Below are 22940 nucleotides of genomic sequence, written 5' to 3'. Positions count from 1 at the left end.
ACAGTGGGGGGGCAGGACATGCAGGCTTTGAAGTCAGGTGATCCTAGGGTTGAACTCTGACTCCCTCACCTACCAGCTGTGTGACTGTGAACAAGTCTTCCTGAACCTCAATTCCTCATAGCAGAACGAGGATACTAGGACTCAGGGGTTTTTTTGTTTGTTTGTTTGTTTGTTTCTTTTTTTAGGGGTGGTGGTACTGGGGATTGAAGTAGTACTCAGGTTTTTTTTTAGGGGTGTGGTACTGGGCATTGAACTAAAAAAAAAACCCTTAGTACTGGGCACTCGACCACTGAGCCACATCCCCAGGCCTATTTTGTATTTTATTTAGAGACAGGGTCTCACTGAGTTGCTTAGGGGCTTGCTGTTGTTGAGGCTGGCTTTGAACTTAAAATCCTCCTGCCTCAGCCTCCTAAGCCTCTGGGATTACAGGTGTGCACCACCGCCCCTGGTAGTACCTAGGTTGCTGCAATGAGAAAATAAGGCAAGGCGTTTCAGCACAGTGCCCTGCAGTTATCATTCTTTCAATTGTTAATAGGAATTAAAATATAGGTGGAGCTGGGGGCAGTAGGAGCACACCTGTAATCCCATGGACTCAGGAAACTGAGGCAGGAGAATCTCAAGTTCAAGGCTAGCTGTGGCAACTTAGCAAGATTCTATCTCAATATAAAAATTTTTTAAAAATAAAAAGGCTGGGGACATAGCTCAGTGGTAGCGTGCAACTGTGTTCAATCCTCAATCCTCAGTAGTGTTAAAGTGTGTGTGTGTAGGTTGTGGGAGGTTCACCCATTTGAAAAAATAAGGTAAACTGCTGAGAGTATAGAACAAGACAGACACTCAATCTTGTTAGAAAAAAGCAGTAATCTGAGAAACTCTGGATAATCCAAACTGACTAATAAAATCATGGGGAAGTGGCTAGTGCCACACAATTGTACCTAAGTTAGCTTTGTCCATGTGCCTTCTCTGTATTATGCCCTTTTGTCTTTCTAAATGTCTGTTCTATATCCAGCAAGACTGTTAACAACCTTAGAACACAGACACAACCATTTTGTTCAGCACCTAGAATAGTGCAGGAAATTTCTGTTTTTATGACTTGCTCCATCTATCTCCTTTCTATCCTTCCCAACTGAGCTAATGCCCTTGTCTACATCTTGAGTCTATTGGTTTGCTTTCAGTTGAAATAACAGAAAATTCCAACGCAGCTTATTTAACAAAGGAAATGTGTTATCTTGCATGTAAGTCCAGGAATGAGTGGCTTTGGAGTTAACTAATTCAGCAGTTCAACGATGCCATAAAAAATCCTGATTCTTTCCATCTTTCTGATCTACAGCCCTCAGCATTGTTGTTCAGTAATTCTCATGGTCACAAGGTGGCCATTGCAGTTCAAGCATTGCATCAAAACTTGGCAATATTCAAAAGGAGGAAAGGCCTCTCTTCCTGTGTTTATTTTTATCATTCAGGAAACCTTTTTTGGAATCTTCCCAGCATACTTCCCTTCACATTTCTGTGGGCTGAATTTCATCATGCCTATAACTAAAGCAGTCACTGTCAAGGGAATGAAATGACCATGGCTGACTTAAAGGCACACAGGAGAAGGATGGAGTACCTTAAAATTGGGGATTCTGCTCACAAGGAGAATGGGGGAAATGGCTATTGAGTTGGTAAACCATCTTGTCTGCTACAACCCTTACTTAATAGACCACCGCTTCCTCACTCAGAGATCTGATAATTACTTTCTAACTGAAAGGCCTGGTTAGGAAACTTATTTCAGTGTGCATAGTGAGGGTGGGTAAGGATTGCAAATTATCTCTCCCACCAATCTCTCCTATGGACTGGAAACTCCATATTCAGAGGTACATTCCTTTGCCATTTTACTCTTACATCCTTATAAAATTGAAGTGCTCCTGGTCAGAATGAAATTATGTCGATAGAATAGTTCTCTTTGAGGAATTACTAACTGGAAAGGAACACAAGGGAATTTTGGGTGGGGGGAGATAGAACTGTTCAATATCTTCATCCGGGCAGGGGGTCAGATGTGGTTTCTTATGGATATTGTAACAAATTCACACTGACTTGGCTGCTTAAAATAATACATAATTATTCTCTTACAGTTTCAGAAGTCAGGGGTCTGAAATCAGTATCAATGGGCCAGAATTAAGGTGTCATCAGGGCTGACCCTACTGTGCAACAGTCACATTGTGACCATGAGAGACTACAGAGGAGACTCCATTTCCTTGCCTTTTCAGCTTCTAGAGTAGCAGTCCTTGCATTTTTTGCTTATGGCCCCTTCCTCCATCTTCAAAGTCAACAGCAGACCATTTGCTTCAGTCTTCATATTGTCTTCTGTCTCTGAAGTCAAATCTCTCTCTGACTCTTTCTCATAATGACACTACTGATTACATTTAGGGCCCACCTGGATAATCCAGAATAATCTCCCCATTTAAAGATCCTTAATTTAAAAAGCAAAGGCCGAATGATTTCTCTGATTAGTAGATGATGATACATAATAGGGGGTCGGGGGAGGCAAGAATGGAGAAAGAATGGATTGTATAGAGGAAAAGAAGGGGTGGGGAGGGGGTGATGGGAAGGAAAGATAATACAATGAGACAGATATCATGACCCTATGTACATGTATGATTATGCAAACAGTATGACTGTTTCATGTACAACCAGAGAAACGAAAGTTGTACCCCATTTGTGTACAATGAATTAAAAAAAAAGATTCTTAATTTAATCCCATCTGCAAAGTTCATTTTTCATATAAGGTAACATTTATAGGTTCCAGGGATTTGGATCTGATATCTCTTGGGGCTATTTTTCAGCCTACCAAGTAGGTAAAATTTCATTGAGATGCATTTATGATTTATGTATTTTACTGTCTGGAAAGTATGTGTTAGTCAAGAAATTATCAGTCTCCCAGAAAAGAAATAATGACAAGTTTCATCATAATAATGAGTTACAGACCTAGAAGATCTGTTTTCTTCTTATTGAAGGGACCAGAGACCTGAGTTGAAAGAGGGGATAAATAGGGCTGCGTCTGGTGGTGTACACCTGTAATCCCAGCAATCTGGGAGGCTGAGGCAGAAGGATCACCAAGTTCGACATCAGCATGAGCAACTTAGCGAGGCCCTAAGCAACTTAGTGAAAACGTGTCTCAAAATAAAAAGTAAAAAAGGCTGGGGATATGGCTCAGTGGTTAAGCACCTCTGGGCTCATTCCCTGTACTAAATAAATAAGTAAATAAGCAAGAAGAGAAAGGAGCCTCAAATGTGGGTCTGATAATTTGTTCAAAAGTAAATTCATTTTGACTTTTCACCTTCCCACAGTCACCAGTCTTGCCAACTACCTGAATTTTTCCCATATGTCCAGCATTAGTTTCTATCCAACTATGGTCCCTGAAGAATCTGGGATTCCAGCTGTATCAGGAAATCTCCGAGGAAGAGAGAGTTCCAGGGCAACTAAATGACAAGGTCTGGGGTGCATATTGGCCAGGAATGGCAAGGGCTGACACAGTTAACCATGCAAAGGGAATACAGGATTGCCATCCAGGGTCCTCACTAAGGAGCAAGAGTTAAGAGAAGGTCCTGTCCAATCCTCTGAGCCACAGCCATAGAACTAAGCCATAGCCATCTTCTAAGGAATGGACACCCCATTCAGGGGTTGAAGGCTGTGTCCATGGATAAGTACAAAAGATCAATCAGTTCTAAGAGGAGGTGAAGAGGGTCAGAGTCCCCCATAACTTGGAGGTTATGTTTACATTTTCCATGCCTGCACAAACAGGGCTTTGGGACCTATGGAAGGACAGTTAAGAAAGGAAGATTATTTTGTTGTTGCCATTATGGGGGTCCTGGCAGCTGCAGGGACAAAAATATCTCTAATTCCATGAACAGTCACACAAGGCAAGGGAAGCTGCTTAGAGCATGGACTTAGTTTCAGAGATTGCAGAGAGTTAAGGGCTGGGCGGGTGGGGAAGCTTCATTAGGTGGAGGTGATACAAATGTCAGTTTCCTATTTCCTCCACTTTCAATGTCCCACCAGGAGAATCTGCCCCTGGGCCAGGAATCCTAGGGAACCTTCCTTTCCAACAAGAAAAGAAAGTCAAGGCTCACATACATGTGCACACACAGTTCAATACACTCAGTTCCCTGTTCCTGCCCCCACCCACCTATAAGAGATTGACTCCTACTGTGCACATAAGCTGGGATAATCAGGGTTTCTTATTATGGGCTTCAAGTGTCCAAAGTCCCAAGTGGTAAAGGGCTGGGAAAGGGGTACTCTTTCCCATACCCTTGGCTTTTGTGTTGCATAGAATAGCAGATCTAGAGATATAAAGAATGGAGTGTGACACAAGGCTCTCCTTTCTAAAACGCAAAGCCATTCTATTTCTATCTCCCACTATGCTTCACCTTTAAGGTTTCCCAAACCACTTTAATCCCAGCCCTCATATTCAAGGCCTCATAAGGCCAAAACCACGTTGTTAACCTTCTTAAACTCTCCTGCCTTTAGTATCAGAATCAATCCCCTGCCAGATGTAGTGGTGGCACATGCTTGTAAACCCAATTACTAGGGAGGCTGAAGCAGGAGAATCTCAAGTTTGAGGTCAGACTGGGCATCTTAGTGATACCCCTGTCTCAACATAGAATAAAAAAGAGATGTAGCTAAGTGGTAGCACACCCCTGGGTTCAATTCCCCGTACCACACACACAAAAAATTGGTTCCCTACCCCCATCCTGTCCAGGCAGCAATAGCCTGCTGATCTTTCAACCACTAATCTTGTAGCTACTAATCTGCTTTCCAAAATCTTGCACCTGAGCTATTTATAGCAGTGTTTCATGTCCCCCCACCTGACCCCAAACCCTATTTTTCTTTTCTGACTCCCACCAATCTAAAACACTCAGAGGACTGTGGGTATAAGAGGCTGGAGAGGTGAACATAGCAACCAGAGCTGAAGGCTGTTGTGAACTTCATCTTTCTCCCCAGGTAATATTTTAAATTCCCCTACTTCCAGCTCATACTAAGTCCCACATCCCTTTCCCTTAGCATCCCCCTTATTTTATTGGGGGAAGGTGAGGGGCATTTTTCCTGACATGAGTAGCAGGCATTCAGGCTAAGAGAACCTCTCAACTTCCCTGAGTTCATCCTACAGACCAGGCCAAAGGGCATCAAAGGAAAACACTACAAAGACATCTTCCACTCTTTAAGGTATCCTTGCACCTGGAGAGATAGATGGGGATAAAGATGCAGAAATCGAAGGAAGGTTATGAGAGAGATGAATAAATTCAAGGAAGGCTTTCAACCTCCATTGAGGTTTCTGCCAACATCACGAATAAGAGCAGTAACCCCTTCAATCCTACACCTTTCCCTCTTCTTTTTTATTTTTGTCCCTTCTTAGTTGAATGTAATGGCAAACACAAGGTGAATTCAGGCTCACAATTCATTGTAGAAACATAAGGAGGCAGAATCCAATCATTCATTCATGATTCATTCATGTATCTAACAAACATGTCTTGGCACCTACTGTGTGCCCAGGTGATGTCGTCTCATTCAGTCCAAGAAACTTATTTTCCTCACATTTTTTTTCTGGATCAAAACCACTGTCCAGCTCCTTTCCAGAAAGTTTCCTTCTCTCTGAAGGCTCTCAAGAGTCCTTCAGCCATTCCATGAAGTCCAAACCTTTTTGAACATACAGTATGGTTAGTAACACTTTGTACAATACAGGTAGTGTTTTTTTCCCTTGTCCAGGAAATGACTGAAGAAGTACTTTTGGCAGGAGGGAGAATAGAAGGCACTTGGTGGTGAGGTATCTATTTAAGGAGGAAGGTTTCTGTTACAGTAGGTATGTGTAGATGGTGTACTGGAGTGGGATAGAAGGATAGGGACCAAATAACTGAGCTTTCCTCTTTCTTTCCCTCATCTCAGAAAAGGCTCAACATCAACTCCATGGCCAGCAGCTCCAAGTAAGTAATAATACCTTTAATTTTCTAAATCTGTGAATTGCTCCCTGCCCAAACCCAAGTATTTACCTTTGGGGTATAAGGGTTTTCAACTTCTCCCTAACTTGTGGCCTTGGACTCCACCTCGATTACCTCTGACTTTGCTCCAACTCATATTCTTGGAGCCTCTTCTAATTCTAGGAATATTTCCTTTTTTCCACACTTCCTTTTCTTTTCTCTCCCGCCCTCTTCTCTTCCCTGCTCTCCTAATCTTCCTTCCCTCTTCCTCTTTCTCCCCATAGGGTGTTTAAGAAGACCAGCTCCAATGGGAAGGTGAGAGTACCTGGCCCAGCTGGGCAAATGAAAGGGCAAAAGGGATAGGTGGGTATATCCATCAAGGTCTCAGGGGTTTGGGTTGGAGGCTTAAGGGAAATCTGTTCATAGATGATTGTGACACTAACATGGGAGGTTGTTCCACAACAGCTCTCCATCTACCTGGGGAAACGGGACTTCGTGGACCATGTGGACACAGTGGAACCCATTGGTCAGTGAGTCCAAAAAGGAGAAGAGCCTGGGAGAAGGGATTAGGAGCCAGGGAATAAAAGAAAGTCCAGGAAGGATCATTCAGTAAAAGGGGGCTCATTGAAGGGGAATATGGGAAGAACCATTTCAGGGATCAGCTTCTGTTTCATGGTGAGAATTTTTCTGACCAAGGTGCCATTTCTCCCTCTCTCTACAGATGGTGTAGTCCTGGTTGACCCTGAGTACCTAAAAGGTCGAAAGAGTAAGTGAAAATCTTTGTTGGTCTTTGTATGTTTCAGGGCTCCCTAACTGAAATGTCATACATGATAAACAGACAACCTGATGAGTGGACTAAACCAGTGGGGTGTAAGAAAACCAGAAAGTAGTAGGAACTATGAAAGCCTTGTCAGATAGAGGCTGACAACTAGAAATTCCAACTCAGTGTGGCCAAATTTTCTCATTGTTAAAGAACTGGAAATAAAGTGCAAAATATAGACCTTTAGAGGCCCCCAAATCTAAAAAGATTATGGCACCCCTTCTCTCTCTCTTTTTTTTTTTTTTGTTTCTGGTAGCGCTGAGAATCAACCTAGGGTCTCATGCACATGTATGAGGCAAGCACTTTACCACTAAGCTATGTCCCCAGTCCTGTAGTACCCCTTCTTCAAATAATGTTAGAAATAAATACATTTCTAAAACATAAATTTTTATTCCTCAAAATTATATAAAACTTATGTGTGTGTAGAAATTAAATGTTTCTTTTGAAAATTTCTGATTTTCTCCATTATTGTTGGTAGTATCCTTGCATGGCTGTTGAACTGAACATGGATTTAGACTGCATATGGAATGATTCAGTATACCAAAAATTTACATTTTTATGCAAATTTTCTGGTTTTCAAATGTTGGCAACTCACTAAATGATTTTAAAAACCTGGATAAATCAAAATACTTCTTTTTACTGGAGGCTGAATGTGACCCTCATTCTGCCATTTTGCAACCTCTGGAATATGAACTTCCATCTCTCTTCTTGTGCTGGAAAACTGCCTAACCTTTCCTTTAAACAAGTCCTAAACAAAGGAACAAAATAACCACAGGAAATAACAGCAAGAAATATTAGTCTGGCAGCAGTATTATAGATCAAGATTACACGGAAATATTTTTTCATTGCATTTTTTTCTTTTAATTTTCACCATGGATTAACCCTACTGTGATCCAACTAGACTGAGAATTGGGTTTGATTTGAAAAAGGTTCAGAACAAGTTGAAGAATACTAGTTCAGATGTAACCATTAGATACTGAGGAATAAAATAGCCTTAATCTCTCAGATTAAGCAGTGTGGATAAGCAATGTGGCCAGTTTTAAATATCAGAACTGTGGGGTATAGCCATAAAATTATTCAACTTCATTTAAGATTCCCAAAACTTGGGAGGGGGTGGGGGAAGGAAAGATAGTGGACTTAGACAGACATTATTAACCTATGTACATGTATGATTATATAAATGGTGTGAATCTACATTGTGTACAACCATAGAAATGAAAAGTTGTATCCCATTTGTGTACAATGAATCAAAATGCAGCCTGTAAAAATAAAAATTAAAAAAGGGGGAAAAAAGATTTCCAATACTCTATATTTCTAAAATCTAAATCATTTTTTCACATTCTTACAAAATCCTCACCATAATCTATAGAAAGAAATTTACTTTTAAATAACAAAAATTTAAAGAATGCATGCTGAGGCCAGGAATAAGATGTATTTCTCCTTATTTGAATCTTCTTTTATGTCCCCTTAGGAGAATTTTAAATTATTATTCATTTGAATTATGCATATTTCTCAAGTTTACTCCTAATTATTTTATATATTGTGTTACTTTATGAAGAATGTCTTCTTTACGTCATATTTTCCAATATGCTTTTCCATTAATATGTATTTGTGGATAAAATATACTTATTCAACACCATTGAATGATAAAGGCTAATAATAAATCAGGATATGTAGTAGTGTGAGTAAATTATTGTTTTAACTACAATCTATCTAGGCTCTCCCTGCATTATATATACATATATGTGTGTGTGTGTATGTATATATATATTTTATATATATATATATGTATATTTAGTTGTTGACGTACCTTTATTTCATTCACTCATTTATGTGGTGCTGAGAATCAAACCCAGTGCCTCACATGTGAGGCAAGCAGTCTACCACTGAGCCACAATTCCAGTCCTCCCTGTATTATTTCTTACAATTGTATATGAACCTGCAGTGAACACAAAATAAAAAGTTTGATTTCAAAAAGGCAATGAAAGCCAGGAGTGATGGTACACACCCATAATCCCAGCTACTTAGGAGGCTGAGGCAGAAAGAGCTCAAGTTTGAGGCCAGGCTCAGCAATTTAGGGAGTCCCTGTCTAGAAATGTTTTTAAAATGGCCCAGAATGTGAGTGGGAAAGTGCCCTGGGTTCAATCCCCAGTAACCTACATCTCACCAAAAGGCAATGAGAGTGAAGACGTAAATTGTCATGTGTTCAATTATAGAAATAAATTGGATTTTATGCACAATGGAGATTAATTGCCATTATCTCTGGAATATTATGGTAGAGCTTTGATTTTTATTGTATTTTCTGATGTTCATAACATTAATATAATTATTCCTATACTGAAGACAAATATAAATTAACTTGAGATGTAGGCTTAAAAAAAAACAAAACAAAAACAAGCTATTTTCTAGCACAAAAGGCCGATCCTAAACTTCTTGAGAGCCAATTAGAGCTTGGGGGAGCTGAGGACTTATTTTGCTGCCCTACACAGCACAGCAAGGTGCGTCAAGAACAATTCATCTGGTTAACACCCTCACCTCAGGGGCCCCAAGAGCCTCTTCTGCCTCACCCGTAGTGACCTTTTTCTGTCTTATTCCTCATCTCTTGTATTTCATCCCTCCCCTGCCTTCGTCCAGCTGTCTATTTTTTGGAGCTGGGGATCCAATCTAGGGGCTCCTGCATGCTAAGTGCATTCTTTATCACAGAGTTATATCTCCAGCCCCATAGCCATCTCTTTTCATTTCCTACTCCCCTTCTTTTTTCCTTTCCTTTATTCCTTTTTTGTTTTCCTTTTCGTTCTCCCTTTTGCCACTGAATTGACAACAGTTGAGAATCAAGGTGAATAATTTTTGTACCTTTTGAAAACTGTTAAATTTATCTTAATTGTAGAAAAATTAGAAAATTAGGAGGTCATAATCTTTTAATTTTTTTGTGTAGTGCCAGGGATTGAATTCAGGGGCACTCTACCACTGAGTCACATCCCTAGTCCTTTATTATTTTACTATTTTTTTGCAACACAGTCTCACTAAATTGCTCAGGTTGGTGTCCTACTTGCAATCCTTCTGCCTCAGCCTCCTGAGTCACTACGATTACAGGCAATTGCCACTGCACCCAGCCTTCCTATAACCTTTAATCATGGATAACTGTCAATAATATTTTAGTTCTAATTCATATTTTCTGTGCAAATAAATCTATTTTATACAAATGCTATACTACAAATAATATTTTACAACAATCTTTTAAATCTATGTCAATATATAAAAATCTGTAACTCGATCTAGTACTATATTGTATGGGTGTACCATAATGTGATTATAGTTTACTATAATTGTATTTACATTCTTCAATTGTTAGACAGTCACTTTGCTTTCAATATTTTGCTGTTACAAACAAAGCTGTAAAGCACATCCTTGTGTGTGCATGTATTTGTAATGTGTGTGTGTGTATATATATATACATTATATATATATACGTGTGTGTGTATATATATATGTATATATATATACTTATACTGCTTACTTCTTCAGACTAAATGGGTATAAGCTGAATTAATGGACAAAGGGTATTCATGAAGTTTTAAAGCTTTCTATACATATTGCTAAATTGCTCTCCGAAAAGGTCATAGCAATTAACTCATTAACTCGACCTCCCGAAGTATATGATGCTGCCGATTGTCCCAATTCTTATAAAAACACTGTATTATCATTATTATGTCTTTATTATATCTTTTAAATACAGATTTTCATTTTCCTCATTAATTTTTACATTAAAAAAATTTTTTTGTACTATGTATTGAAACCAGGGACACTTAACCACTGAGCCACACACACACCCAGCCCTTTTTGTTTTTTGTTTTGAGACAGGGTCTCACTAAGTTGCTGAGGCTGGCTTACAACTTGCTATCCTCCTGCCTCAGTCTCCCAATTTGCTGGGATCACAGGCATGTGTCATCACGTCTGGCTAATTCTTTATTTTAAAAGCAGATAATCTGGTGTTAAATATATTGATCTATTTAAAAAACTACAATAAGTTGCTTTCTAATTTGCGCATGGCTATTGGTAGTCTTCTATTCTCTAGGTCAGGGCCTCTGTTAGAAATAATGTTACCCACCCCTATTCTACATCTTTCCTTACTTCAATCTCTTTTGTCACTCTGACCTTAGGCAAATAATCCTCTCTACCCCAATCCCATACTCTTATTAGTGCATTTCAGAGGCTTCCTATCTGCCCCTAATCTCAAGTAGCACATATGAGTTCTACTATAACTGTTTCATTTCTGCCAAGATTCCTATCATCATCATCATCACCATCATCATTCATGTCTATAATCACTTTACAGTCTCCAAAGGGATTTCTTACAGATTAACTTCTCACAACCATCCTATAAATGAAGTTGGGCACCCATAATTCTAGGCTTTGGAGGTAGACAGGTGTGTGTTGAAATCCTGGGCCATTACTTAACTATTCTTAACTTGTTTTCTTTACTTGTAACGTGCTGATAATATTTGAGTTGCCTGCAGTGGTACACACCTGGGATCCCATGAATCAGGGAGGATGAGGAGGATCTCAAGTTTGAGGCCTGCCTGGGCATTTTGGTGAGACCCTGTCTCAAAAATAAATAAATAGGACTGGGGATGTAGCTCAATGTTAGAGAATCCCTAAGTTCAATCCACAGTCCCCCCCTCCAAAAAAAAATGAAAAAATAAAAAAGAACAACTTAAAAAAATACTTCAGGATTGTTGTGAAGACTAAGTAACATATGTAGAGCTCCTCGTGCAGTCCTATCTGACAAGCAAAATAACAAAGGCCCAGTAAATCATTGAATTTGTATACATCCTGTTCAAAATCAGGTATTCTGACTATAAACCTTATTCACTCTCTTTTCCTGAGTATCCTTCCCTGATCCCATCTTGCTTCCTCCCTCCCACTCATTCTTCTTTTCTCCCCTCCCCAGGTAACCACTACCCCATATTTGGTGTTTATTATTCCCATGATGTTTCTATACTTCAAATCCACATTTATTTATCTGCAATTAACTTCGATATTGTTATGCATTGTTTTAAACTTTATATAAATGGTAACATACTTTGCCTATAATTTGGTAGCTAGCATTTTTACTCAACAGTTTCTGAGATTTAACCATTTAATATGTGTCTTAGGCATTTGTGCTGCTATAACAAAACATGTGAGAGTGGGTAATACATAAGGCACAGAAATTTACTTTCTCAAAGTTCTAGAGGCTGGAAAAAAGATCAAGGTGTTGGCAGGTTCAGTTGTCTGGTGATGGCTAGCCTCTGCTTCCAAAATTGTGCCTTGCTAATGAAACCCCTGGAGAGCAGGAATGCCATGTCCTCACATGGCAGAAGGCAGAAGGGCAAGAGAGCTGAATGCGGCATGAAGGTTCTTTTATAAAACCCTTAACCCCATTCACAAGGGAAGAAACACTCATGATCTAATCACCTCTTAAAGGTCATCTGGATATCATTACACTAACTATTGAGTTTCAACACCTGAAGTTGGGCACAGTGGAACATGCCTATAATCCCAGTGACTTGGGAGGTTGAGGCAGGAAGATCATGAGTTCAAACCCTGCCTCAGTAACTTAGCAAGACCCTAAGCAATTCAGCAAGACTGTTTCTACTAAATTATTTAGTGGCTGGGGATGTGACTCAATGTAAGCACCCCTGGGTTCAATCCCTGGTACAAAAAAAAATATTTTTTCAACACCTGAATTTTGGAAAGGACACATTCAAACCATAGAATTACATGAAATTCTAGTTCATTTTTAATCTGTTTTGTATTCCATTATACGAATGTCACAAATTTATTGCCTATTCTCCTGTTGATACATATAAAGATTATTTCCATTTTATGTTCTGACAAACATTGAAGCAATAGACATTCTCAAATGTAGCTCTTTGTAAATACGAGCAAGAGCTCTTTTAAGGTAAAATTCTTTCAAAAGGAGCAGGTTCACTTTTACTGGATAGTGCCAGTTTTCCAAAGTGGTTATATTAATAAATACTTCTTCTAGTAGTGCTTAAGAATGCCATTTGTCCCACATTTTTGTGAACATTTAGGGTTGTCAGAGTTTAACATTTTTTACAATCCTTGATGTGGGTTTTTCTTTTGGGGGGTTGGTTTATTTGTAGTACTGAGGATTGAACCCAGGAGTGCAGTACCACTGAGGTAAATTCCCAGTCCTTAGTTTATTTGTTAATCTTTATTTTGAGACAGAGTCTCACTAAGTTGCTGAAACTGGCCTGGAACTAGCAACTCTCCTGCCTCAGCTTTCCAAGTCCCTGGGATTACAGGCATGCACTACTGTGCACAGCTGCTCTCATTCTTCTCATTTTTATACACTCTGTATTTCTTCTGTCTTTGTTTTTCCTTCTATATTCTGTCCCCCCTCCCTTTTATTTTGTAACGTGTGAAATTTATTTATTCTCTTTTCTATACTTTTTCTCTCCTTGCTTTTTCTTCTTCTGCCTCTCTGCACCCAGTTTTCTTCTGCTTCTTCATTCTCTTGCATTTTCATGCCCTATATTTTAGCATTAACTGTATTTTCTTTAATAGTTAATTTTTCAGATTATTTTAGGGTATTATCTGCTTTTCCACTTTTAGAACAGTGGAGCTAAGAATATTTTAAGTATATGGTGTGTTCTCAAATGGTCACAGTTATGGTGGTCATTATTTCCAATCAAAGCAGTGCTAGGGATTGATCATGGCACTATTAAGTAGATGATATAAAACTGAAATACGACCCTAACATTGGGTCCATAATAAAGAGAAAGTAGCTCATTAAAAAAATCATGTAAACAGTAGAGGAGATATTTGTCCCATCAGATGAACTTTAGAAATGGGTAAAAGCTGGGCACAGTGGCACACACCTATATTCCCAGATACCTGGGATGCTGAGGTAGGAAGATGGCAAGTTTGAGGCTGGCCAGGGTAACATAGTGAGACTAGTGAGACTGTCTCAAAAAAAAAAAAAAAAAAAAAAAAAAACACTCGAGATGAAGCTCAGTAGTAGAGCACCCCTGAGTTTGATCCTCCCTACTGCAAAATAAACTTTAGATTTTATTATATTCAAGTACATTAATCTTTTTGTTTATGGCCATACTTCTTACTAATTACACTGCTCTCTGTATCTTACTATGACCCAGTTAAGCTCTCCTCTTCCACTGGTCTAACAGGTAATTCTTTTCCTTCTTTGTCTGCAGTGTTTGTCATACTGACATGTGCATTTCGCTATGGTCGTGATGACTTGGATGTGATTGGTCTGACATTCCGCAAAGATCTGTATGTACTGACCCAGCAAGTGGTTCCAGCTGAGCCCACCAGCCCACAGGGTCCCCTCACAGTCTTACAGGAGCGATTGCTGCACAAGCTGGGGGAAAATGCCTACCCCTTTACCCTGCAGGTACTGATACCAATTCCTAGGCAAGGTTTTTAGGGAAGATTAAGAGAGAAAGAAAAGGAAATAGAACATAAAAGGGGTCTTCCTATTTCTTCTGTTCACTGACCTCCTTTTGGTTTCTTAGATGGTTGCCAACCTGCCCTGTTCAGTGACACTGCAGCCAGGTCCTGAAGATTCAGGAAAGGTGAGGTCTAAGTTTTGAGAAAGAGAGTGCACTACTTACCTTTCTGTCACTGTAACAAAATACCTGAGGAAATGAACTTAAAAGGAGGGAAGGTTTATTTTAGTTCACAGTTCCAGAGATTTCAGTTCATGGTCCAGGTGCTTGGGGTCTGTGGGGGTACAATACATCATGGTAGGAACACATGGTGGAGGAGGCCTATTCACCTCTGTGTCCAGGAAGTGAAAAGAGACAAGAAGGTGCTGGGGTCTCAATATCCCCTTCAAGGGTATGTTCCCAATGATCTAACTTCTTCCAACTAGGCCCCAAATTTTAAATGTTCTACTTCCTAATAGCACCATAGGTTGGGGAATAAGCCTTTAAGACATGGACCTTTGGGAAACATTTTAGATCCAAACTACAGCAGAGGGGTAGAGGGGTAGAGGGGTAGTGCTAGGGAAGAGGAACAGAGAGATGAATTAACAAGACTGGAGAGATGGACAGGTAAGGGGATCAGACATTTTCTTATAGGCCTAAAATTGAGAGAGGAACAGCATTGGAAATGAGTTCTCTTTGCCCCTGCACCTTTCCAGGCCTGTGGGGTTGACTTTGAAGTGAAGAGTTTCTGTGCTGAAAACCTGGAGGAGAAAATCTCCAAGAGGTATTCTTTGGTCCACCCCAAATCACTGCTTCCAGCCCCTGCCAGGAAACAGGTACTGCTGTTATGATGAAACAGCCCTACTTCTAATCTCCAGAGCACTACTGCCACCAACTTGGTTGCCCAGTTCTGAATCCCCTCTGACTTCTCTTCTTCAATCTAGGGCAGGAATCAGCAAACTTTTAAGTAAAGGGTCAAAAGATAAATATTTAGCTTTTTTAGACCATACAGTTTGGGTTACAACAACTCTGCCAATGTAGTTCAAAAACAGCCATACATGCTACATAAATGAATGAATATGGCTGTGTTCCACTAAAACTTTATTTATGGACACTGAAATTTGGAATTTTGAATAATGTCCATGTTATCCTAGAATACTATTTTCTGATTTGTTTCAACCATTTAAAAATGTAATAACCATTCTTAGCTTGTAGGCTATAGAAAAAGAGGGAGCAAGCCAGATTTAGTCAGTAGATAATTTGCCAACCCCTGGTCTATAGGAGTTTTCTGAGGAAGGCCTTCTCCTACCCCCACACCCAAGCAAGGACTGGACTATGAGGGTGGCATGGGAAGGTCTATGGTTCCAAAAGATGTTCTGGGTAACCCCTTCACCTCTACTCAGAGACTCTGTGCGGCTGGTTGTCCGGAAAGTACAGTTTGCACCAATGGAGCCAGGCCCTGGCCCCTGGGCCCAGACCATCCGCCGCTTCCTTCTGTCGGTTCAGCCCCTACAACTCCAGGCCTGGATGGACAAGGAGGTTGGTGACCCCTGCTTCCTGCCCCCAAACCCAGAACCCTTCTGATATCCTTTCTTCACTGCTTCACTACTTGGGTTGGCAGAAGTGGGAGCCAGGGCAGCAACCGTGCTAAGGAAACAGGAATTCCAGGTCTTGATCTGGGTGTTCTCCCCGATCAAACTTGTGATGGGCCTCCCCTCCTGCTTCAGGTTCATTACCATGGAGAACCCATCTCTGTCAATGTTTCTATCAACAACAGCACCAGCAAGGTCATCAAAAAAATCAAGATTTCAGGTGAGCTTCTTTACCCATGTCCTGAACTTAGCCCCAAAACTCTGTCCCACTTACCTGTCTGCATTCATCTCAGCTTTCCCTCTAACATAGTTTTATCAAAATACATATCTTTGCCCATGAACACATCTTACTAAATCATGAATAGGGTGATCATGTATAAAATTTCATTTGAGGGGTTGGGCTTGTGGCTCAGTGGTAGAGTGCTTGCCTAGCACGTGTAGGGCACTGGGTTTGATCCTACACACCACATATAACTAAATAAAACAAAGGTATTGTGTACATCTATGACTAAAAATATGTTTTAAGAAAAGATTTCATTTGAGGACAGTGAGTTGGGGTCTTGAGGATAACTGACTGAATAGTCACCTGCTTTTTCTGGTTTATTCAGTTGACCAGATCACAGATGTTGTCCTGTATTCACTAGACAAGTACACCAAGACTGTGTTCATTCAGGAGTTCACGTGAGCTGCCACTGGGGGTGGGGTCAGAGCCAAGGGATGGGATGGTGGGAAGTGGACCAAGAGACAGAGAAGAGGGCTGGGGAAAGAAAAAGGGGTACCCAGGAATGAAGAAGGTCAAGGTGAGAGCTGAAATATAGAAGGATTCTCAGGAGAATTAGAGGGAGGGGACATGACAATACTAAGTGAGGGTGGGAACATAAGGATTTCCCACCAGAACTAATTTTTCCCTCTCTTCACAGTTAGATATGTCACTTCTCTTAGATACTCCAGTAGGTTCTTAGGATTGTGCATAATACCCTCAGTAATGAATATACACCTGGTTGACCAACCTAGTCTAAGTTCTTCTCTTGTTTTCCTTTCAAAGGGAGACCATAGCTGCTAACTCCACCTTCTCCCAGAGCTTTTCAGTAACCCCACTCTTGGCTGCCAACTGCCGGAGACAGGGACTGGCACTGGATGGCAAACTCAAGCATGAAGACACCAATCTGGCCTCTAGCACAATGTAAGCTCAAATATAAGCCCTAACCCATTCCACATGCTATATAAATAGTTCTAAAGTTTCATCTTCAGTGAAGTCTATATCTTTTTAAATGTCCCTAGGCTGGTGTTCAAAACCCTTCCAGGCCTGAGCCAGCAGCAAGTGATAAAATGCCCATGGGACCAATTGCAGCCTTTGGTCTTAGGCAGTAAAAAAGGAAAATGTGAAGTGGAAAAAAGTCTTTATATTGTATAATATCTCATATTTCACAAAGACCTTACATATGTACTGTTATCTTCATAAGAATCTCATTAAAATAGGCTAGACAGGTGTTCTTATCCATTTTCCACTTAAGAACCCTGAGGTTGAGAGAGAAGGTTCTTGTCCAAGGTTGCATAACTAACAGAGTTAGACAGCATTCTATCACATGTCATCTGGTCCTAAACACTTTTCTCTAGAGTGTCTCTAGAGAAGCCACTCTCTAGAGAAAATAGAAATAGAATAGAAACCAGAAGAAAGGAGAAAAGAGGATGAAATATAATGTGAGAGGAATCGATATAATTCTATGATGTCATTCAATTGGTCCTATGCTATCTGAGGCCCTAATATTAAATGTGACTCCCACCAAAAGCTGTTTGAAAAGTGTAAATCCTACCTCTCCCGGTGCCTTATCAATGAAGTAGCTATAGACTGTAATTGCTATAAATACCTCAGAAATCATCCAAACAGTATTATTTTATAGAGAGGAGACCAGCAGCCCAGAGCAATGAAGATACTTTCCCAAGATTATGCAGCTTCCACTGTCTTAGTTTTCAATCAGCAGGTTTTTAACAAGCACTTGTTAAATGGCCATTCCTATCTAAGCAATGTGGGGGATACAAAGAAGTTTGAGTCTCTAATCTCAGATGGCCTACATGAGGAACAAATAGGAATGCAAAGTCAATCTAACAGTTAAATGTTAGTACATGTTGTTCAGATTATGAGGTCAAGAGAAGTTAAAAGAAGCCGAAAGAGCTGGCAAGGGGTTCTTAGAGGAGATAGAATGATCTAGATCTTTAAGAATGTGTAAGATCTGGATATTAACAGAGGAAGGAAAAATGCATTTCAGACTGGGAACACAGCATGGGCAGAGGTTAAAAGGTGGGACTCCACATGGCATTTTCAGGACATAGAGGATGGATCTGTCTAGGATTTATCCCAGGTACAAGGGAGTTAAGGCAGAAAAGTTTACAAGGGATAGATGAGGCCAGATTGTTTTGGATCTTGAAAGTCAAGAATAGTTATATTCAATAAGATAGACTCTTAAATAGAGGGTGATATGGTAAACTGAATTTTAGGAAGAGAACTGTGGTTCCGAAGGGTAGGAGAGTTTCAAGCCTAGGCAATCTTCTGGGAGAAGACAAAATAAGGTGTGGTAATGTGAATGTACAGGAAGGAATTGGGGAACTAAAGGGATTACTTCCCACCACACAAAAATGGATATTACAACTTTCAGTGTTCGACCTGGAATGAACAAGGAGCTATTGGGGATCCTGGTGTCCTACAAAGTCAGAGTCAACCTGATGGTGTCCTGTGGAGGGTAAAGAGAGGGTTCAGGGATGGTCTGGGCAGAAGTTGGGGAGCCAAGGGTTTCTTGCTTCTGTTTCTCTTCTGATTAGACTGACCCAATCAAGCTGTTTCCCCTTCTGGACTAAGTTCCCAAACCTGTTAGCTCAGTAAGCAAGACACATTTCTTGCAGAAACCCATTCTGTGGCTAACTGAGTTGGTTTCATGACCCTTCATCCCCTAGTAAAACTAGATTGCTTCTTCCCCATTTCCAACTGCTAATTTTGGTGTCATTCTACCCATAGAATCCTAGGAGATCTGACAGCCAGGTAAGAGACTGCAGGGTGAGAGGACTAGAGTCAGAAGGGGAGAATGAAGGTACAAGAAGACCAAAAGAGTGACCAATAAAAGTCTAAAGGCATCCTAGAACTGAAAAACTGAGGGAGGGAGGGCTAGCAAGGGTTTGGGCTTAGAAGATTGATTAATCCACCTTGCGATCCTTGCAGTGATGTTGGTGTGGAGTTGCCCCTGACCCTGATCCATCCAAAACCATCTCAAGGTGAGTGAACAGGTGGGACTCACAGGAACTATTGTCCTGAGGGTTGGGGACCAAGTTCTGATCTCATGACTTGGAGACTAGTGGTTTGGGTAGAAATAGAGTAGTAAGAGTTTGGGTGTCTTGGATTTCAGGAGAAACATGTATGGGAGGGAAAAGTAAAGACCTTTAAAAAGCCCTTATCGGCTTCAGTTCCATTTTTCTCTTTCTCCCATGCTTGCTACAGAGGCCACTAGGTAAGGCATCAGGAGGCCTGGAGGCACTACTCTCCCTCTATTGCTACCCTCCATTTTGTGATGATGGGAATGTAAAAAAGCTTCCCCAGGATGTTGTTATCAAGACCTGTGCAGTGCAAACATATGGTTTAGCATCATGTCATAGTTTGGTTTTTATAAACCTCCTTTCTCTGCATCCCCAACCTTCCACCTGGTTCCCTTCTCCTAACTGTCCTTCTCACTCATCCCTTTCACCTTTTACCATTTTTCCCTGCTCCCCAACCCCTACTTCCTTCTTTCATTCTCTAATCCTTTCCCTCTGTCCCATCCTCCTCCATTTTATTTCCTTCTCAATATTCCTGGAGTGTTTTTGTGTTGGGAGACTGGGAGGAAACAAAAGCATCAGGAAAGGGATCAGCGAGGGGATCACTTCTCTGGGACCAAGAAAAGGTAGTGAACCTGAAGGACATTCATAAAGGGGTTCCTAACCCTCCATTCCCCTCTGCTACTTCTACAAGCTCTGAGGACATCGTCATTGAGGAATTTGCACGGCAGGAGGACGGCGGGGAGGAAAAGCAGAAGGCTTTGGCAGAGGAGGGAGATGAGGGTAGCTGAGTGACCAGTTCTGATGTTCCTGCATGGGAGTCCCCACTGTAACTCTCTAATAAATCATTGTGTCCTGATGTGCCTGTCCTTTTCTTTGCTATTTCCTCCTCCTGGAGCGTAATGGAACTACTAATAAAGAAGGATCTATCTCCACTCTTTGGACCCCAACCCCTTAGTGATGAGATCAACCTAAGCATGTTTCCCCCTATTAGACTCCTGACTTCCCTCTGACAAGCCTCCTGTCCCCTGCAGGTCCTTCAACTTTTTCTATGGTTGTGCCCATCCCTATCCCTACCCCATCACCCTACTCTTCTCATAACCCCACTGTGGTGAGCACCAACTAGCACTAGGCACAAGAAATGCAGGAACCGTGGGGAGGAAGCCAAGGTGGTGTGGCTGTGCACAGGACTGGGTGCACGGTCAAGCCTGTTGTCACAAGCTGTTGTTGGGGAGAACCTAGTGTGGTATCAGGTGATGTAGCATCTAGTACAGGAAGCCAGAGTCACCCCCACCACCCTCCTGCCACAATGTATGCCTTTGGTCTCCCTGAGGGAGGTCAGATGCTTTGGCTTGAAGACCAAGGTAAAACAAAAGGCTCTGTGCAAATCCAGACTCAATTTTTTGGAAGAGCAGAGCAGTGCAAGTCTGGGCTGGGAATTTAGGAATAGGAAGGTATAAATAGGAAGGTGGGAATGGTATGAAATGGGATTGGTGTTAGGGGGTTTCTCTGGGAAGCGAGTTCCTCCTTGATGGTAAATATTGCAGCATGTGTGCTAGGGGGAAGAGTTCATAGAGACTCAGAGAGGAAGCTGACCTACTCATCTTTCCCGCTATGGGGAAGACATCCATCATCACCTATTTCATGAATGACAGCTCCAACTGGGCCAGCCAAGTGTACCTACCACCAAGTCACATGGTACACTTTTGCCCCTTTCCTTGACCAACTCACCTGGGGATTCTCTTCCCTCAGTTATCTTTTGTACACACTGGAAAGCTGAGCCAGGACAACCTCCTCAATGGCCATTAGACTGCCTGATATTGGGGTTACAGGTGAATTCAGAAAGTGTATTTGACTCTTTTGCAGACAACCATTGGAACTGATATCCTGTCTAAAGTCAAGCTCACACCACTAACCCTATGTACCTCAACCCTGTAGGCCTATTCATCACAATAGGGTATCACTTCCGCACACAGTCTGTGAATAAAGGAAGAAGAAAAAATTGAAGCTTCCCCAAATTACCAAGTCTTGTATGTTTCTTGTTTTCTTTGCCCTTATCTAATCTCCAAATGTAACATTAAATTCAGGTGGTCTTGAATCATTAAAACTGCTGTTCTTCATTAATAGGTCTTCCTTAGTCCAAACAGTATCTTGAAATTGGTTGGCTCTTGTTATAAGACTGTAGGTCACTAGGTTTGAAGTTGTAGCACTCACTTTAAAGGGACCCGGTCTCCTCAAATTTTTTCATTCTGCTTTTGTTAAGTGCTAGCTCTTAAAAGTCTGGTTTCTTTCTACCTTTTCCTATCTTCCTAAACATTTGTTTTATGCAGCTTCAGCAACAGTTATGGGACACAGCTGGCCAGAAGTGCTACATTTGTGATTCAACTATTGGAGTGTTTGTTTATGACATAAGTTGTTGTTATGGGATGTTTTATTTGAAAAAGGGGGTTCTGAAGGAAGCAACAGGGAGGTTGGTAAGACTAGCAGAGAAAGGACAAGTATATTATTCTCTCTAAACCTCTACCAAGTGTGTCAACATGCTGCAACATACTCTTTTACAGGCATCAATTCTTTCAAGGACACAGACAAGTGGGCAGAAGTTGAATGGGCAGAAAGAATGACAATGTTGTTATGTTGGAGGGTAATAAGACTGATCTGAACAACAAAATGTAACTAAAACTTCTTGCATACTTAACTTCCAATGTCTATGGGGAGGGTCTACTATGCTGTTTACTTGGGGAGGAGATACCAGTGTTGGGATTAGAATGGTCATGGGTTCAAGATTTCTAGGTTTACTGGTTCCAGGGAAGCATTATTTCACCTCATAAGGATCCATCTCTAGACACTAACTCTAGGTTATCACTATTTGGCCCTTTTCATCATTTCTCATTGTTCATACAAATGTCTACAGAAGAGGGTGAAGACTAATCCAGAGACCTCAAGACTTATTTACCTTACCTATTTAAAAATTCAGATTTCTAGGTTCTACCTCAGACTAACATATAACTCTCTAGGAGAAATAACTGGAAATGCATATTTAAACTCCCATGGATTCTTTCAAGGCAAATTTTGGACTTTCTTCACAGGGACACATTGCCCCCTACCTCACAAGAAAACCTTTAAAATTCCAAATAGGTATTTTGAACATGCCAGTGGAGATGGCATAGGTATGACATAAAAATCTCAAATAATGGATTACAATTAAATATCTAAGAACATGGCATAAAGTTATTTGGGACTGGTGTGGAAAAAAGAGGGAAATTCACAGTTAGTACAATCTAACCTATAAGTTGGAAATTGGGAAGCAATTTCTTACTGTTGCCTCTGAAAAGAAATGTATCTAGTCAGGTGTGATGGGGCATGTAATCCCCAGGAGCCTGAGGCAGGAGGACTGAGGCCAGTCTGGGGAACTTAAGCAAGACCCTTTCTCAAAATTTAGAAAAAGGGCTGGGAGGTGTATCAGTGGCAGAGTGCTTGCCTAGCATGCACAAGGCCCTGGATTTAATCCTTAGCACTGCAAAACAAACAAAAGCCCACATATATTTAAGTTCCTTCCTTGGCTTAGGTTCCAGATAAATAATCTGGGAAAGGAGAAGAATTATATTAATACTGTTCCCTGCAGAGAAATGTCCAAAGTTCCTAGGGGAAAGGGTACTGTTTCTTCCAATACCCTTCACCCAATGCTATTCCATGGTTATACTGTGCATAAGGTTGCTTGGCTTCTCTAATGTTCTGGCCAGACATAGATAGTTATAAAGTAGGTATAGGGTTGCTGATTCTTTCAGTGCCTCTTACTTTTGAAAAAGTTTTGTCTTGCCTCAATGGC

General features: G+C 40.8%; 2 protein-coding genes across 3 annotated transcripts in view; one reads left to right on the top strand and one right to left on the bottom strand.

Annotated features, from left to right (window-relative positions):
- Nucleotides 1-22940, bottom strand: part of PDZD11 (PDZ domain containing 11) — a 117026-nt gene that overhangs the window by 91036 nt on the left and 3050 nt on the right. The gene's annotated exons all lie outside the window — the stretch shown is intronic.
- Nucleotides 276-21478, top strand: ARR3 (arrestin 3). The gene is made up of 15 exons (XM_079124943.1): nucleotides 276-5954; nucleotides 6233-6263; nucleotides 6414-6474; nucleotides 6670-6714; nucleotides 13989-14188; nucleotides 14310-14369; nucleotides 14939-15006; nucleotides 15626-15761; nucleotides 15950-16034; nucleotides 16423-16495; nucleotides 16860-16997; nucleotides 18469-18552; nucleotides 18825-18848; nucleotides 19026-19082; nucleotides 19809-21478. Exons 1-15 carry the CDS (start codon nucleotides 5938-5940, stop codon nucleotides 19903-19905), a joined length of 1176 nt encoding a protein of 391 aa, XP_078981069.1. The 5' UTR covers nucleotides 276-5937; the 3' UTR covers nucleotides 19906-21478.

Source organism: Sciurus vulgaris (genome assembly GCF_902686455.1).
Source record: "Sciurus vulgaris genome assembly, chromosome: X".
NCBI lineage: Eukaryota > Metazoa > Chordata > Mammalia > Rodentia > Sciuridae > Sciurus > Sciurus vulgaris.
Note: the sequence above shows the minus strand (reverse complement) of the source record. Positions and strands in the feature narration are given on the sequence as shown.